We start from the raw sequence: 16,868 nt of genomic DNA, 5'->3' as shown, positions 1-16,868 counted from the left end.
AAACACCCCCCTCTTCCCTGTCCGCCACCCTCATCAGAGAGTGTGAAGTCAGAGGTCCTGGGAGATGGCAAATCCCATCACGTCCAGAAAGGGGAAGAGAAGAGTTCAAGGTCACGCACAAGTCATGGGCAGGCCCAGGATGAGAACCCAGGTGTCCGAGTCACATCCTTGCCTTGTCCATTGTGCCAGGTGGCCACGCTCCCAGGCCACTGGGGGCAGATGCTACAGAACCAGCAAGAGGAGCAAAGACAATGACAAACAGGTGCCACAAGAGGACAACCGGGGGAGGTAGAGATGGCACTTTGAAGGTGGAGCTCTGAAGCCTGGCTTTGAACCTGGGGTAAACTAGCTGTAACTTTTGGCGAATGACCGAACAATGCTGGGCCTCGCTCTTCTCATCTGTAAAATGGGAACAAGGCCTCCCTAGAGGGTTGTTGGGAGGCCTGGCGCATAACAGCAGTGGTGATTTCTCTTACTACACTGAGCGAGGCCAGCTGGGCGGCCGACAGGAGAGCAGGCAGGTTCTAAATCGTAACTAGCGGCCCACGTCCCGTTTCTGGGGATGACAGTGCCGGGTCTCCCCCTCCATGGCTTCCTGGCTGTGTCCAGCACGGTGCTGGCACCAGGCTGTGAAGGAAGCCTTGGCGGGGCTCCGGCAGGGCAGGGCAGGGCCTGGGGACAGCTGTGACAGGACTCTGCCTCAGTTCATGTCTTCCAGATGACACTCGAGAGAAACAAAGCCTGGGGGCAGGGACGGTCCCCGAGGACACACAAACGCTGGAATCCTCTGACGTTTCCGCAGAGGGTGGGACCCCAGAGAACGATGCCCACGAGTGAGGGCTGTGCCGAGACGAGAGGAGCTGAAGACAGGCCAGGGAAAGAGCCCGCGGGGCCCGGAGCTGGCTGCGTGGGCCTGGGCAGCAGGGAGGGCCCACCTGGCATGTTCTCTTTAGAACGCTGGTTCCATGAGGGCAGGGACCGGTGCCTTTTTTCACCCCTGTGGGCCCAGCGCCTAGAACACTGCAGGCACACAGTAGGCGCTCAGCAGGGGCTTGCTGAGTGAACGGACTGACCCTCGACGGCGCCCTGTGCACAAGGCCGGCTCCTCGGGCATCTCGGCCACATCTGGTCGGATGCAGAGTCCGTGGTCGACGTGCCTGGGCGCCGCTGACCCACATTCCGGGCCAGCCTGCCGGCATCCGGCCCTCTGGCCGCCGCCGGGCCCTCACGCTCCGCTCCCCACGAGGCTCGCCCCGCCCCACCCCGCCCCCAGTCTGTTCCATCTGAAAACACAGCAGCCCTCACAGCTGACCCTGCTCAGTCTGGCCACTGGCTTCTCCGGAGGACTTTCGCCTGCAGAAGCACTTTGTTTATCTGCTTTGCTATAACCGTGACTGGACTTTCCTTTTTAATTGTTTTCCACTGAACGCTCCTGCCACCAGTATTTTCCCATGATTCTGCATTTCCTGGTCACCCAACTGCCGACGTTTCCCCTCAGGTCAGACATTTATGTTTGTGCCAATTTTCCTTCACTATAGACAGGGCTGAACATCTCTCACGCATGATAAGGCTTGGGGCTTGTGATAAATCATTTTCTGTGGTCACGTGCCCAGGAGCTGGGGGTCCGGGGCCTCCTGGAATCAGCATTTCTATGTCTCTTGCCACAGAGCCATGCTGCTCCTCAGAGGGATCATGGGAGAGTTTCCTGGGGAGCCAGCAATGAGGGGTCTTGATCATGCTTTTCCAGCCCTGGGGAGCCCCGTTTTCAGAAACCTGGGCAGAACTTTCATGAGGGAGGGTGACAGATGACGTAGTGAGTGGTCCCACCCCCAGCACAGGTCACTCTGGGGCCTACCGGCCCCGTGGCAGAAGGAATGAGGCACAGAGACCCAGGCTGCTGGGGGGAGCCCCGGGCAAGGCCCGTGCATGACCCAGGGAGCAAAAGCCCAGAGACCTGCATGCAAGTTCCAGCAGCTCTCCCCTGAGCCTGGGCAAGACCCAACCTTTCGGGTTTTGGGTTCCTGATCAGTAGTAGACTGACGGTCATGATTAATCACTCCTGTCTACTTCCTGGAGTTGCAAGGAAGAGGAAAAAGTACTGTGGAATCTTTACCCACTAAAGAAGCCAGCTCCTGCACTTTCCTGGTGGTCTTGTTGTTAAGAATCCACCTGCCAATGCAGGGGACACAGGTTCGATCCCTGGTCTGGGAAGATTCCACATGCCGAGGACCAACTAAGCCTAACACACTGATTTCACAGGCCCTGGATCCTCTGCACACACCGGGCCCTCAGCCCTGCAAGCACCTTCTACCCCTTCTCGGCATGAGAAGCTCTGGCTTGTCCTCCAAGCCTTGGGTCAGGCCACCTCCCTCCTCTAAGCATCACCTTCCCCACACCTGGTAGGAGCCCTTCCCCCCACCCCCCAGTGGGCTCACCAGGCCCCTGTGTGCCTGGGGTTTGAATCTTGGCTCCAACTCGTATCAGCTGCATGATCCCAGCCAAGTAACTTTACTTCTGCCTCAGCTTCCTCATGGACAAGGCAATGGCAACCCACTCCAGTACTCTTGCCTGGAAAATCCCATGGACGGAGGGGCCTGGTGGGCTGCAGTCCATGGGGTCGCTAGGAGTCGGACACGACTGAGTGACTTCACTTTCACTTTTCGCTTTCATGCATTGGAGAAGGAAATGGCAACCCACTCCAGTGTTCTTGCCTGGAAAATCCCAGGGACAGGGGAGCCTGGTGGGCTGCCATCTATGGGGTCGCACCGAGTCAGACACGACTAAAGCGACTTAGCAGCAGCAGCAGCAGCTTCCTCACTGAAAAGAGGACAAGAGCAATAGTATCTACTGGTGACTCAGTGGTAAAGAATATGCTTTCAATGTAGAAGATGTGGGTTTGATCCCTGGGTTGGGAAGAACCCCTGGAGAAGAAAATGGCAACCCACTCCAGTATTCTTGCCTAGGAAATCTCATGGACAGAGGAGCCTGGTGGGCTACAGTTCATGGGGTTCCAAGAGTCAGACATGATTTAGTAACTAAACAACAACAGATTTAAATGATGAAATAGTTCCTTAACACAGTTTCCTCTGGGAGGAGCAGTCCCACCCCAAGGGTCTGGGAAGCAATATCGTCCTCATCTGTATCGCCCAACACAACCCATCCCAGGATCAAGGTTGGATGATCCCCTGGGACAGACAGAACAAAATCAGTGGCCCAGTCCTGGGGTTTCTTCCTAGCTGCTGGGGTTTGTTAACCAAGGAACCCCCTTCTTGACACTCTCACCTCTGAACCATCTTCTCCCCACTGTGGCTGCTCTAACCACACACCGCTAGATTCCTGGTGTTCTGCCCACCTCACCTACCGAGCCCGCCACCAAGCCTGCACTGTGCACAGCGGCTGGATCCTGGATTGTCTTCTTAAAGTTCTCACCTATATACTGAGGCAGCCCTTGGGTCAATAATCATCCAAGTCAGATGTGAGTGAAGGTTCGAAGCCTTTCCAGGTCCCGGCAACCTGTTCCTGTTACAGGCTGCATTGCACGTGTGCATGCTCAGTCACTTCAGTCTGTCTGACTCCTTGCGACCCCAGGAGTCTGACTGTAGCCCCCCAGGCTCCTCTGTCCATGGGATTCTCCAGGCAAGAATACTGGAGTGGGTTGCCAGGGGATCCTCCCGACCCAGGGATCAAACTCGCATTTCCTGTGCTGCACGTGGATTCTTTCCCACTGAGCCACCTGGGAAGCCCATGGGCTGCACTGTGTCCCCCTAAATGCACATGCTGAAGGCCTGACTCTCAGGATCTCAGGACGTGCCTCTTATTTGCAGACAGGACCTTCCAAGAGGTGATTAAATGAAAACGAGGTCATACAGGTGACTAATGTCCTTGACAAAGGGAGACAGGACATAGATGGAAGACTATGAGAAGACAAGGGAGGAGACAGGCACCTACAAGTCAAGGAGAGAGGCCTTGGAGGAAACCAGCCCTGCAAGCACCTTGATCTTAGACTCCAGCCTCCAGAACTGTGAGAAAATTAACTTCTCTAATTTAAGCTGCCCAGTCCGTGGTGCTCTGTTGAAGTAGCCCTGGCAATTACACTTCCCACCTCCTCAGAAGGCAGAACCAAGTTCACTCCCAGCCAAACCCTGGCGCCAAGCAGCGTGGTCTCCCTGTCATCCCCCGGCACAACCCCTGGGACTCCTCTCTCCCCAACCAGTTGGCAGCAACCTACCCAGCCAGCATCGCCCAACCCCTTGAGTACAAGATGTCTCATCACAATGACACCTCCCAACAGACGCCCCCAGCATCTTCTACCCACAGTCCTGCCTGTTCCATCATCATCTCTCTCCTGCATTGCTACCTTGTTCAGTTGCTCATCTCTGGTACCCTACTAAATGCCCACATGTTTGGGTTCTGACTCTGCAACCAGATGGTATATTCCTTGGGACCTGGCCTGACCTCTAGCCCAGTGCTACTCAGAGGAGGCAGCCCTCAGAAAAAACTCTCTGACAGTGCACATGCGTGAGATGAACTGAAGATGGAATAAAAGTGAGCTGAGCCTGGAAACGAAAGGAGAAGGGGAGCACGGAGGAGCACAACCGACCGGCACCGGGTGAGAAAGGTGGCAGTGGCCTGCAACTCCTCAACTGGCCGCCATGTGGCGCTGTCGGTCTGGCACAGCCCTGGTGACCGTGGCCATGGGACTTGCGGGCTGGGCCTGGCCTGCCAACCTGCAGACTCCAGTCTTCATGACTCATCCAGTGCCAGATTGTCCAAAGTCACCTTCCACCTGCCATTATACTGTTAGAAGGCAGGAGCCCCGTGCTCTCGCATCCTAGACAGGGAAAGATGCTCTCTGTACATTCTGGGAGAACCAAGTTTCAGCCTGACAGCAGCTCTGAAAACATCTGGATGGTTTTTTTGGCCTGTGGCGATGGCAGCCGCCCAGTAATTCAGGACAGTCAGGTGAGGGCTGGGAAAGCACCGCAGGCCCGGGCCAGGATGAGGCAGTCAGGAAGGGCAGGGATGACAGGCCCACGGACGAGAGAAGACAGAAGTGAGAACTGGTCTCTCTGATGTGGAGCCAGGCCTGGGTATCAAGAGGGCACTGCCTGTCCTGACCTTGATTTTCCTGCTCCCGCTGTCCACTTATAATGTCCCGTCCACTGGCCTGGCCAGGAAGGGCTTCAGTGTCCAGTCAATGCACCCCACATGCCTCCCCCAGGCGGGGCTCCATCCTCACCTTGCTCTCTTCAGGAGGCATGCTTCCTGGCATGACCCCCATGACCCCCCTCAGTTCAGTTCAGTCGCTCAGTTGTGTCCGACTCTTTGCGACCCCATGAATTGCAGCACGCCAGGCCTCCCTGTCCATCACCAACTCCCGGAGTTCACTTAGACTCACGTCCATCGAGTCAGTGATGCCATCCAGCCATCTCATCCTCTGTCGTCCCCTTCTCCTCCAGCCCTCAATTCCTCCCAGCATCAGAGTCTTTTCCAATGAGTCAACTCTTACACTCAGGAACTATTCCCTGCTCTGACCCAGCACGTCTGTCCCCTAGCACCTACTTCCACTTCACTCTGCATTCCCTTTACCGAAGGTGACTCAGCTCTGCCTGTAGCCCAAGGGCCCCTGGAGGCACAGGGGCCTGGATCTGAGTGGGGATTTGTGTCAGGCTTCAAAAGGCTGGAAATACCTGGACGATGGTGACTTCATCATGTCTCTTCAGACCCATCCATAGCCCCAGGTGAGATGAGACTGAAATAATACGTTTTAAGACAGTAAAGTTCCAGCCACATGCCCTGGGGATGTGGGGACTGGGTAGCCTGACTCATGGGAACCACATGGAAAGCCAGGGCTTTGGGCTGGATCCCAGGAGAGGCCCACCCTCGTCCATAGAGCCCCTCGCAGGTCACGGGTATACACAGTGGTGGGCAGGGTGCCTGGGTCCCGATCCTGGGTCAACTCTCTCTCCCTGGGCTAGCCGTCTCTTTGCGCCTCTGTTTCCATATCACCAAGAATGGGGTGTGGGGGTGGTGGTGAATAACATCGGTACCTACTCCCCAGGCTGCTGATGAAGATGTGAGGACCGGCTGAGTCACCGTGAGTGGCCGTGCAGGGAGAAGCGCCACGTAACGCTTGACTGCCATGAGTCGGCGTTGGGTCCGCTCCTTCTTGGGCACTGAGGTCCAGCCTGGGCATCCCTTCTGAAGCCACAATGGGGTCGAGGGCCCCTCTGGAGCGAGGGCTGTCTCAGGTGCCGCTTGCGGTACCCACTCTGGGAAAAGGGAGGAGAGAGGCCCTGTCCACTGCTCGGGCCCCAAGGGGCTCAGACAGAGCGGGAGGGTGAGCGAGGCTCACGGGCAGCCTTGCAAGGGAGCTGGGTCCCGAGGCAGCCTGGGGCGAGCCTTCCCCCGGCACGACTGGGCACTGCTCACTGCCCAGTTCACCCAGCTTGTCTGAGGGGAAGAAGGGCCTGACACCTCGGAAGGTCACGTGAGGACAGTGCATGTGAGTAAGGGCCCGGGCTCCATCCACTCGGGCCCCTGGTCACGCAGACCAGGCAGTGACCCGGGGGCCTCAGGGCCCGGAACCAGCTCCGACGGTGCCCCTGCCCAGAGCCCTCTGAGGGGAGGCAGAGAGAAGCGGCACGTTCCAGGTGTAGACAGGCTCACGCTGTCTCCCTGCCACTTACATAGGGCAGGGGGCGAGAGGACGAGAGGGGGCCCAGCAGGACTGCTGTGCGGGGGGCCCGCCTGGGGCTGCCTGAGGCACCAGGACGGCTGGACACGCCGAGGCCGCGTGAAGGTGGAGGGGACCGTGAGAAGGAACGTGGGGGCCTGTATTCTGAGAGCGCCCCCTGCTGACAGCTGGCAGGGACACCGCACCTCAGTCCTGCAGCCGCAAGGAACTGGGTGCTCACCGCCAAGAAGCGCGAGCCCGGGCACGGGTTCCTCCACAGGGTGTTTGGATGAGAACGCAGCCCTGCTGACACCTTGATTCCCACCTGTGACTTCCTGAGACCAGAGACCAACCATGCCAGGTAGAACTCTCACCTACCAAGCTGTGAGATAACAAGCGGCAGGCCGGGGGCAGGCGGGGGTGAAGCTACCGAAAGCCACTCAGCTTGTAGCAATTTGTTGTGCGGCAACAGGAAACTCATAGGCTTGGTCACTAAGAGTTTTCAAAGAGGGACCCTCACTGTGCTATTTGGAGACACTAGGTGGTGAGGTGGGGGCATTTCAGCAGTTGCTACAGTCCCTACCCTGCTCCCGGGAGGCTTCTGAAAGGCCTCCCTTAGGCCCAGCTATAGCTGCCACCTCCCTGCTAGCAGCCTGATCCTTGGTTCGCCAGCTACAGGCTTGCTGTGGGGAACCAGCTTGAAATTATTGGAGGGGGTGGCTTCTGGGTACAGACAGAGGGGAACAAAGGCCACAGGTCTGACAGGCCCTGTCTGACATGGTCCTGGTCAGCTGGACAAGCAGTCTCCCTCCCGTCTGACTCAGCTAATGACCTGTTTCATCCTGAGGGGACACGGTGCTACTTGCGTTGGGCATGCTCGAGGCCAGAATCGAGGAAGCCAGACACAGGCTGGCAGAGACAGGGACATTCCTGAGTCCCGTTCCAGCTTATAGAAACGGCTGCTGGAAACGCGGATTAACTCTGTGGCAGCTGTTTGCACTGATTTATGGCCCCTTCCGGACCCAAAGGCTTGCTGCCCCACTCAGCTCTGACTCCCAAAACGCAGCAGCCTTTTTCATTTTCAAAACGTTTTGAAAAATATTTGAAGTGCTCTCTCTGGCCATACACATTCTAAAAGCAGAATAGAAAATGTTAGCTTGGCCCAGTGCAAAGATGAAGCTGCCAGCAGCGAAACAGTCCATATTTTAAAACAATGACTCATGGGACTTCCCCAGTGGTCCACTAGTTAAGGCTTCGCCTTCCAATGCAGGAGGTGCGGGTTCGATCCTTAGTTGGGGAGTTAAGATCTCACATACCTCCTGGCTGAAAAACCATAAAATAATACAGAAGCAACATGTAACAAATTCAATAAAGACTTTATATATGGTCCACATTAAAAAAATCTTTAAGAAAAAATGAGACAATATCCTTAGTCCCAAAAGTGGCTCTAACTGATGAATAAGAAAAAGACCACCAACCCAAGAGAAAAATGGGCAACTAACATGAAAAGATTCATACGCAGAAGAAACGCAAAGGGCGAACAGACACATGAAGAAATGTGCAGTCTTGTCAATAACAGAAAAAATGTAAATGAAAGTCAGACAGTTATCATTTCTCCAGCAGCCGTGTACAATGGGGTGAAAAATTTGTTCAAATGTTTTAAAGAACAATCCAGCAATATCCACAAGGTGAGAGATGTTTACCATAGTCTTTGGGAAATTCCACTTCTAGGGATTAATTTTACAGAACTCTGCAGAGACCTGTGTTGACTGCAGCTCAGTCGGTGAGAAGAAAAAATCCAAATCAAACTGGAATGACTCATTGAGGTCAATGTAATTGAATAAACTATGCTTTTTTTTTTCCCATTCACATGCTAAAATATGATGTTGCCATCAAAAAGGGCAGATCAGACCTACTCCTCTTCATCTTTGTGGGCTGACATGAAAAGAAGCCAAGACATATATTCTTGGAGAAAAAGCAAGTTATATGAGAACACAAGTAATAGATGCTGTTTCTTTTTTTTTTTAAGCACACATGTATTTGCACATGTATGAGAAGGGCCTGGAAGGATGGATTCCATACTTAAGATGGGCGGCCTCTGGGAAGAAAGGGGGGGGATCAACAGGTGTGAGAATCACCGACAATCAGGGACCTGCCCGCTGACAGAGGGGACTCAGGACCAGTTACTGTGCAGGCCTCGGGGAGAGCGGCCTTCCAGTCCAGCAATTCGTGGGGTGTGCTGGGTGGGGCAGGCCTCTTCTCAGAAGCACGACAAAAACAAGGAGGGGGACCCATAACCCATGAGGTGGAAAGGGCTAAACACTGGAGGTGTGGCTCCCCCAGAAAGAGCCCTGGACTGAGCTGGAGGTTCCCTCGCACCAGACCCCGGTCTTGCGGGGTGGGCAGGCCGACACGTGGGGGGCAGGGCAGGTAGCTGTCTCAGGGGTCAGCTTCTCACAAGCCCACTCGCAAGGTGTTGTGTGAAGCATTTTCCTGGTGGGTTCATCCAAACTCCAGCCTCCTGCACAAGAGCAGGGCTGGAAGCTGACCCTGACTCGGGCTGCACCGCTCTCCTCTTCGTCCTCCAAGACTCCAGGCCCTCCTACTAACCACCAGCTCTGCTACGTGCCTCCCAGCCAGGCCCCGGGCGCCCTGTGGGACCAAGGAGAGGAGCTGAGAGCACCTGGGCTCCAGCTCTGGGCTGTGCCCCTTGAAGCGGGCAGGGAGGGTCAGGCCTTCCCCATGCCACCCCCCAACCCCGACTTGAAGGGAAGGCAACCAACCCCCTCATGACAGATGAGCAGACAACTCAGAGAGGCCCAGTGACTGCCCGGGCCACACGGGCAGGGCTGAGATTTGAGCCCAGGCTTGTCAGTGCCAAACCCTGTTCTTTTCCACTACCATGTGTCACTAACCTCAAAAAGGACAGGACTTTCGTTTCCTCAATAAACTGTATGAGGCAGAGACTCCATGACCGAAGCAGGGACCCTGTCTGGACAATGCCATCGCCTGGACACCAGGGGGCGCCTGGGAGCAGGGCCAGAGCCCCGAGCTCATCCACTGCGTCCTCGGCCCAAGTGCAGGTGAAGAGAGGCAGTCCACGCAGGGGCCAGGAGCTGGATTCAGGAACCACTGGCCATGATGATACCCCGAGGGTGTGGGTTCAGATTCCAGCTCTGCATGCAGCAGCTCTGTGTCCTTAGCCAATTAGACTCAAGGGACACCAGTAACCTCACCGCTCTGGGGGGTAACCGTAGTGCCTTTCTCACGGGGGTCATCGTGAGGATTAAATTAGCTAATACAGTGCCTGGCACGCAGCCGGAGCTGCCAGGGTCAGCTACCTGAGCACTGACAAAGCGGCCCCAGAGGAACAGGGACCTGCAAGCCGCACAACACAGGGGTTGCAGGCAGACCCGGGGCCTGGGCCTCGACTCCAAGGCCTCTCTCACTGTCTCCTCTCCCACCAACAGCCCTGTGCAGCTCCCCAAGGGCAGACAGCCAGCCCCCACCCCTGAGTGAGAGCCCCCTGGCTCAACCACACCCACCCACCCGAGGCAGCTGCTCTGCGGGGATCATTTTTCCCAGGCTCTTCGGCAAGTTATTTTCTCTTTGCTTGGTGTCTAGATTATTCCAATTTAACCCAGACCCCAACTGGCCTCCAAGATGAGTCCTGATTAAATTCCCACAAAACCCACAGGCAGAGACGCTCGATCTGCAGAGGGCACTCCCCTTCCCTGGGGAGGCCCAGCATCGGGTGGCCAACTGCTACCCCCCAGAGTATGCATGTGCGGGAGCTGCCTTGCGCCCACAGCCGTCTCGGAAGGGCCTCTGCGCCCTCCACTAGGTGGTCTGAGACCCTCCACCACCTGCTGACCCCAGGGCCAAGGACACACACCCACATCATCCAGTCACAGCCCAGCTTTCTCAGCCATCGCTCCAGCCAGTTTAGGAGCCGGTGAGAGCCTCGCCTGGGATTGTGTGGCCTGGGGCGGCAGGGCCAGGCCTTGGGCTCTGGACTTCCGCCTCAAAACCCCAGCCCTGGGCAGCAAAGCAGGTGCCCGTGAGAGACGAGGCCTGCAGATGCATGTCTAGCAATCTTGGCTGGTGATGCAGCCTCCCCACCTCCCCTCAGGCCTGCAGCAGGCAATGTTCAACCTCCAGGAAGCTCCTGTCCTAGGCCATCTGTGCCTCTGGTAATGGGTGTGGTGCAGCCCCGCCCAGAAGGCATCATCCATGTGGGAAACCTGTGGCCTAAGAACCCTGGGGTGGGTCCCTCTGTAAGCCTACCGACCTCATGCTGTATGTTAGCTGGGCACATGGTTGCCCAGAATAAAGACCACAGTCCCCAGTTCCTTCGCACCTCAGTAGGTAACTCAGTTTTGGCCACTGAGATATGAACAGAGCATCACCGTAGCTTCTGGAACTTTTCCTTAAAAGATACCCAGAGCTGTTTCCCTTTGCTTCCTCTTTCTTAGTCCCTCTCTATCCTAACGTCTAGATTGTGGGTGTGGCTGGTGGAGTTTCAGCACCACCCTTGACCAGGAGGGGCCACACCAGAAAAACAAGGAGCTGGGGAAACTTGGGCTTTTACGTGAGAGAGAAATGAAGCCCATCTCATTTAATCCACCCTCCCCCAGGTCTCTACTGTGACACCAACTGTCTGTGGGTTTGGGACAGACAGGTCTGAGGCAGGAAGGAGCCGGCCTCCCCCAGTAAGCTCTGAATTAGAAACGATGAACTCTGGGAGCATGGAACTGAGATGGTGCTGACCACGCCGAGGTCCTCGGACAGGTGAGGCTGGGAGCTCCCCACAGCTGATGCTCTGCATGGAGATGGATGGCCGCCTCAGTCCAAGGGCTCTGCCTGCTCTCCCCAGGGGACCTCCCCATGTGTCACAGCCCACCGGGCCACCCCTACTGCAGAGCAGGGGGCCTTGGTCCCTCCCTGCAGCGCCTCCTCCATACCGCCCTGTCTTCTGTGCAGCCATCCAGGCTCTCTGAGGACAGGGAGAGCCACCTTGGCACAGGGGGGTGGTGACAGCTCCCAGGAGCCTCTGCCAAGCCCCTTTTCCCAACACAAAAGCTGTGCACCTGGACGGCTGCGATTGAGGAACTTAGAGGGTAATTACGGCCCTTTACTGCAGGGCCTCCAGGAATAGCGGGAGCGGGTGGGGGCGGCCGGGGATGCACTTCCCAGAGAAGGTGCTCTGCATCTCACAGACGCAGCCTCGCCTTGGAGGACGGGACGTGGGAGCCAGCAGTGAACCGCCCCGGGTGGGCAGGAAAAGGCTCCAGGAAGCCCCAGCCGCCGCCTGCCCTCCTGGAAGAACACCAGCCCGGCTCGGTGCACACGATAAGGAAAACCCCGGGTGCAGCGGTCACGGCCCACCCACACAATTCCTGCTGGCCCAGGACCAAGCCAGTCTTGAGACTTGGGTCAACAAGTTCTCACTAGGCCCTCTAGCGGGACACCCCCGCGCTGACCTCTCTTGTGTTTGAGCTGAGTGGGGTCTGTCCTGTGTCCCCACTGGGGGCCAGTCACCAGCCCCTCACACCTGTGGGGGTCACCCTCCGCAACAGGATACAGGTGATGGCCATCAAGATCCATCCCTAGGCCGTGTCTGCACTGCCTGTCTAACATGCATCCTCGTCTCACTCACCAGCTCACATACCTTCAAAGCCTGCTCACGAACGGGGTCCCCCACTGCCCGAGGTGTTCCGAGTCCCCCCACCCCTGACTGGTGGTCCACGAGTTGACACAAGTACCCACTTCAGCTCTTCCCTGCTTTGCTCACACCTCTGCCCTGTCTGGGAGGCCCAGGCTGTCACCCCCTCAATACTTGCCCTCCCGAGTTAGTCCTGCTTCCTGTGCGCCCTGCAGTCTTACCCCCAAACTCACGTGCTCACACACTAGATCTGGGCTCACCTTTGACCCCCAGCCCTGTTTCTCTGCTCATAAAAACAAAGGCAGACTCTTAAGAGCCAATCCAGTCAGCTCAGCCCTTTCCAGTGTAACAGGAGCAGGAAGAGTGGACCCCACTGCTGGGTGACCCCATGGGCTAAGGCCCGAGCTAAGAGCACTGCAGACATCATCCCAGGTACCCTGACCCTGCGCCCTGTGGATAAACCACTTTTTATCCATCTTGCAGAAAACAGGCAAGGTCAGAGCAAGTGACTTGGCCAAGACCACAAGGCAGCAAGATTTGTAACCAATCTTAGTCTGTCCCCTCCTCAAAGTCTGAGCATTTTGCTCTAAAAAAGCCCTCTCAGCGGTACCCTCCCTAATCCCATCAGAAAGCATCACTCTTCTAATGGACGTGTTGCCTCTGCTGACCTGCAACTCTGCCCATTAACTGGGCCTTCTCATCTTTTACGGTCATCTCCTGTCCCTTCACAAATAGTTGGTATCCAATGCACACTCTTCCTAGGAAGAGGCAGATTTCCTTTCTAGAAGCATTGTTTGGCCAAAACATCACTACGGATCTTCCTTCTCCTCTAGGAGTACTGGTTGGACCCAGGGAAGGAGTGCAAGGAGAACAGAAATTGACACGGTCACTGATCACTCCAGACCCAAGGATGGAAGGACGCTAGAGTGCTGAAGAAGCCTGCCTGCTTTGGGCCTTCTAGGAAGCCACGTCCTCTATGTTGTTATTCAGTTGCCCAGCCATGTCTGACTCTTCACAACCCCATGGACTGCAGCAACGCCAGGTCGCCCTGTCCCTCACTGTCTCCCGGAGTTTGCCCAAGCTCACGCCCATGCCCTGTGCTTCCTGGCAAAGGCCAACCACCCAGAGCAAGGAGCCTTAAGACCTCTTCCAGGATGGCCAGGTCCAGCACCCAGCTCTTGTGCAGAGCAGAGAACCAAGCAGGCATCGATTCCCCTGGCCAGGGTCCACGACTGTACCCATGCCAGGGGCTTACTAGATCCAGGGCCCTCTGACTACAGACATGGAAGTCAAGCTTAGGTGTTAGGAGTCAGGGAGCCTGAGGGGGGAGGCCTGGCTAGATTCTGACTGGGCGGTTTCCAGGCTGTGTGATGCTGGTACATCCGCGAACCTTTCAGGACCTCCTCTGCCACGCAGGGAGGATGACCCAGCCCACCCTGATGAGCACCAGCAGGGAGAAGGTAAGAGGAAGGCTAAGCCCAGTGCTGGGCACTCAGGACATACCCCAAAACGCTGCTCCTATCTGCCATGCTGGTTCTGTGAGCCAAGGCACCCAGCACCACATGAACGACACACACCTGGGCCCAAGTCACCACCCTGGGCAGCGTTCAAGGCAGCCCCTGAGGCCACACACACAGGACCTAGGTAGCAGGAACGGGGGCTGCCTCTCCCTCCTCAGAGATGAATCCTCACCCAGCTCCAGGGCTCAGGAAAAGCACTTAAAAAAAAATTTTTTTTTTAAGAACTCTATGCAGGGACTGTGTAGACCAGGCGGAGAATTAAGAGCTTACTGAGCGTGAATCTTTCTGAAACGCCCTTCTCACATAAACAGACACCTTGGGAAGGCAGTCTGACATCTCTGGTGCTGCCCTGCCCGGGAACGCGGGGAGCGTGAGTCCTCTGGGACAGGAGCTGGCAGCTGGCAGGAGACACTCCCGCGGCTAAAAGGGAGGTTCCGGCCTGCAAGAATAACACATACCCCTGTGAGGTCCAGCCGCCACATGACATATCTCCACGCGTTTGATTAAAGGCCTCTAATTTCTCTGTTTGTCTCTTTTGCCCGGTTACATAACTCCCCTTGCCTGCCTGCTGCTGAGCTGTTCACACACTTCTGCTCTCTAACCACTGTGTTATCTGGATATTTCATCACACACATGGGTTTAAGACAACAAAACAAATCTGTCTTGATGTGGCTGGAGCTACTCTCCCAAAAAGCACCCTGGGGCTTTCACTAACTCTGCCAGTCACAGAGGGAGAAGGAAAGGCCCTCCCCAGAATGTACAACTGCTTCCTGTGTCAAAGTGCTTAAAACGACCAGACCCCATCTCTCACCCAAGCAAGGACTGCCTTATGTCCACGAGGTGGGCCGACTGCCATCGGGGCCGAGCCACTCAAGTCCGTACCTTTCATGTAGGCCTCGATCTTCCGGATGAGCTCATAGGACTTGGACCGGTCAAGCAGGGTCCTGATGGCAGGAAGAGGGTCCAGGACAATGGTCTCCGGGTGGGCATCAATGTATTCCTGGAAGGAAAACACACTTCTTCTGGTTAGAGAAGGGAGACTGATGCTGCAACGGGGGTGACAAGCAAGATTTCATCCTGTGTGCCCTCCCCGCATCCATCCCTCTGTTCTCTGTCCTCCCACCAGGCCTGACTTCTGGCTGGGGCATCACCTGGTCTCAGGACACAGGCTCCATCCACTTAGCCCCACTGGGATCACATGACTTTGATTAGACCAATCAGTGTTTTCTACCTCCTGGGGCTGCTGGCTCAGGAGAGGACATGTGACCAGAGTCCATCCAATCAGAGGTAGGCTCAGCACTCTTGTTGGGAATGCTGGGACACTCTCCCTCTTGGAGGACAAGAGGAAGCTGGGATACCTGGCAGCTGGGAGCAGTCATCCTAAGATCTGAAGGAGACAGGCCTGATGGAGCCAAGCTCAAAACAGAGCCCAAACTGAGAAACCAGAGGTGAGAAAAGGAGAACCACTGGGTTCTGATCAGCTCGTTCAACTCCTGGATAGAGCCTCACCGGAAACCAGACCTGCTCCCGGGGTGGGTTATGCTCAGTGAGAGTGGCCAGGACCCTGCCCTGAAGGCTTCTGAGGCAGGGCTGGGGAGAGTGGGATGCCAGGATTCTGTAGGTCTGTGAGAAGGTGATGAGACACGTAACATAGGCCAGCCACCTGACCCTCGGGTGCCCACTCCAACAAGTGCTTATTAATACCCAATGGCACCCCACTCCAGTACTCTTGCCTGGAAAATCCCATGGACGGAGGAGCCTGGTAGGCTGCAGTCCATGGGGTCACTAAGAGTCGGACCTGACTGAGCGATTTCACTTTTATGCACTGGAGAAGGAAATGGCAACCCACTCCAGTGTTCTTGCCTGGAGAATCCCAGGGACGGGGGAGCCTGGTGGGCTGCTGTCTATGGGGTCGCACAGAGTCGGACACGACTGAAGCGACTTAGCAGCAGCAGCAGCTTCACAGTAGACCATGGACAGGCAAGCAGAGCTGTGATAAGATTAGTCTTTACAGTCTTCTTGGGGAAATAACATTAAGGCACATGAGGAACAAAAAACCATTATCTGAAACAGGAATTCAACAAAAGACACAGGAAGATGTTTCCAGGAAAAAGAAAAAAAAAAACACAGGGATCGTGGCCCTGCCATGGGGCACCTCTATGACTTGAGGAGCCCCAAGTCAGTGGGGGAGAGCAGCTTGTCAGGCAGACAAAGTAGAAGAGACCATCCCTCTGGCCCTAAAACTCTATGATGCTAAAGACAAAAGTGAGGGACGCTGGCATTACAGGAGATGGGCTCAGAGAGGAGGCTGGGTGTAAGGAAGGCCATTCACCAGCTGTTGTTACTGCGGGTTGAACTGTGCACACCCACCCCAGATCTCTTCAAGTCCTAACCCCTGGTCCCTGTGAACTTGACCATGTTTGGAAAGAATGTCTTTGGAGATGGAATCAAGTTAATGAAAGCGAAAGTTGCTCAGTCATGTCCGACTCTGCAACCCCATGGAATTCTCAGACCAGAATACTGGAGTGGGTAGCCTTTCCCTTCTCCAGGGGATCTTCCCAGACCAGGGATCGAACCCAGGTCTCCTGCATTGTAGGCGGCTTCTTTACCAGCTGAGCCACAAGGGAATCAAGTTAATGTGAGGTCATATTGGATTCAGATAGACCCTCATCCATCGACTGGTATCTTCAAGAGGAGGAAAATGGGGACACAAAGACACACAGGGAGAGGGCTGTGTGAAGATGGAGACCGTGAGTGAGGTCAGCTGCAAGGCAAGGATGGCCAGAGCCACCACGACCCTCCCCCTCAGGACCTTCAGAAGGAACCAACCCCATAGACACCTTGACTTCAGATTTCCAGTCTCCTTAACTGAGAGAATAACCTTCTGTTGTTTTAGGCCACTCGGTCTGTAGTACTTTGTTGTGGGAGCCCCAGGGAATAAACACACCAGCTTAATTCACCCTCCCCTCCAACTCCGCAAGCTCCCTCTGTGAGGTCAGCAGAGGCC

At 55.9% G+C, this 16,868-nt stretch overlaps 1 protein-coding gene across 3 annotated transcripts in view; it reads right to left on the bottom strand.

Annotated features, from left to right (window-relative positions):
- Positions 1 to 16,868, bottom strand: part of ITPK1 (inositol-tetrakisphosphate 1-kinase) — a 156,453-nt gene that overhangs the window by 26,462 nt on the left and 113,123 nt on the right. For all 3 annotated transcript variants that reach the window (XM_044933154.1, XM_025271536.2, XM_044933153.1), the window contains one exon: positions 14,744 to 14,861. In XM_044933154.1, the coding sequence (XP_044789089.1) occupies positions 14,744 to 14,861 (118 nt within the window). The remainder of the gene's footprint in view (positions 1 to 14,743; positions 14,862 to 16,868) is intronic.

The sequence above is a fragment of the Bubalus bubalis genome, chromosome 20, assembly GCF_019923935.1.
Source record: "Bubalus bubalis isolate 160015118507 breed Murrah chromosome 20, NDDB_SH_1, whole genome shotgun sequence".
Lineage (NCBI taxonomy): Eukaryota > Metazoa > Chordata > Mammalia > Artiodactyla > Bovidae > Bubalus > Bubalus bubalis.
Note: the sequence above shows the minus strand (reverse complement) of the source record. Positions and strands in the feature narration are given on the sequence as shown.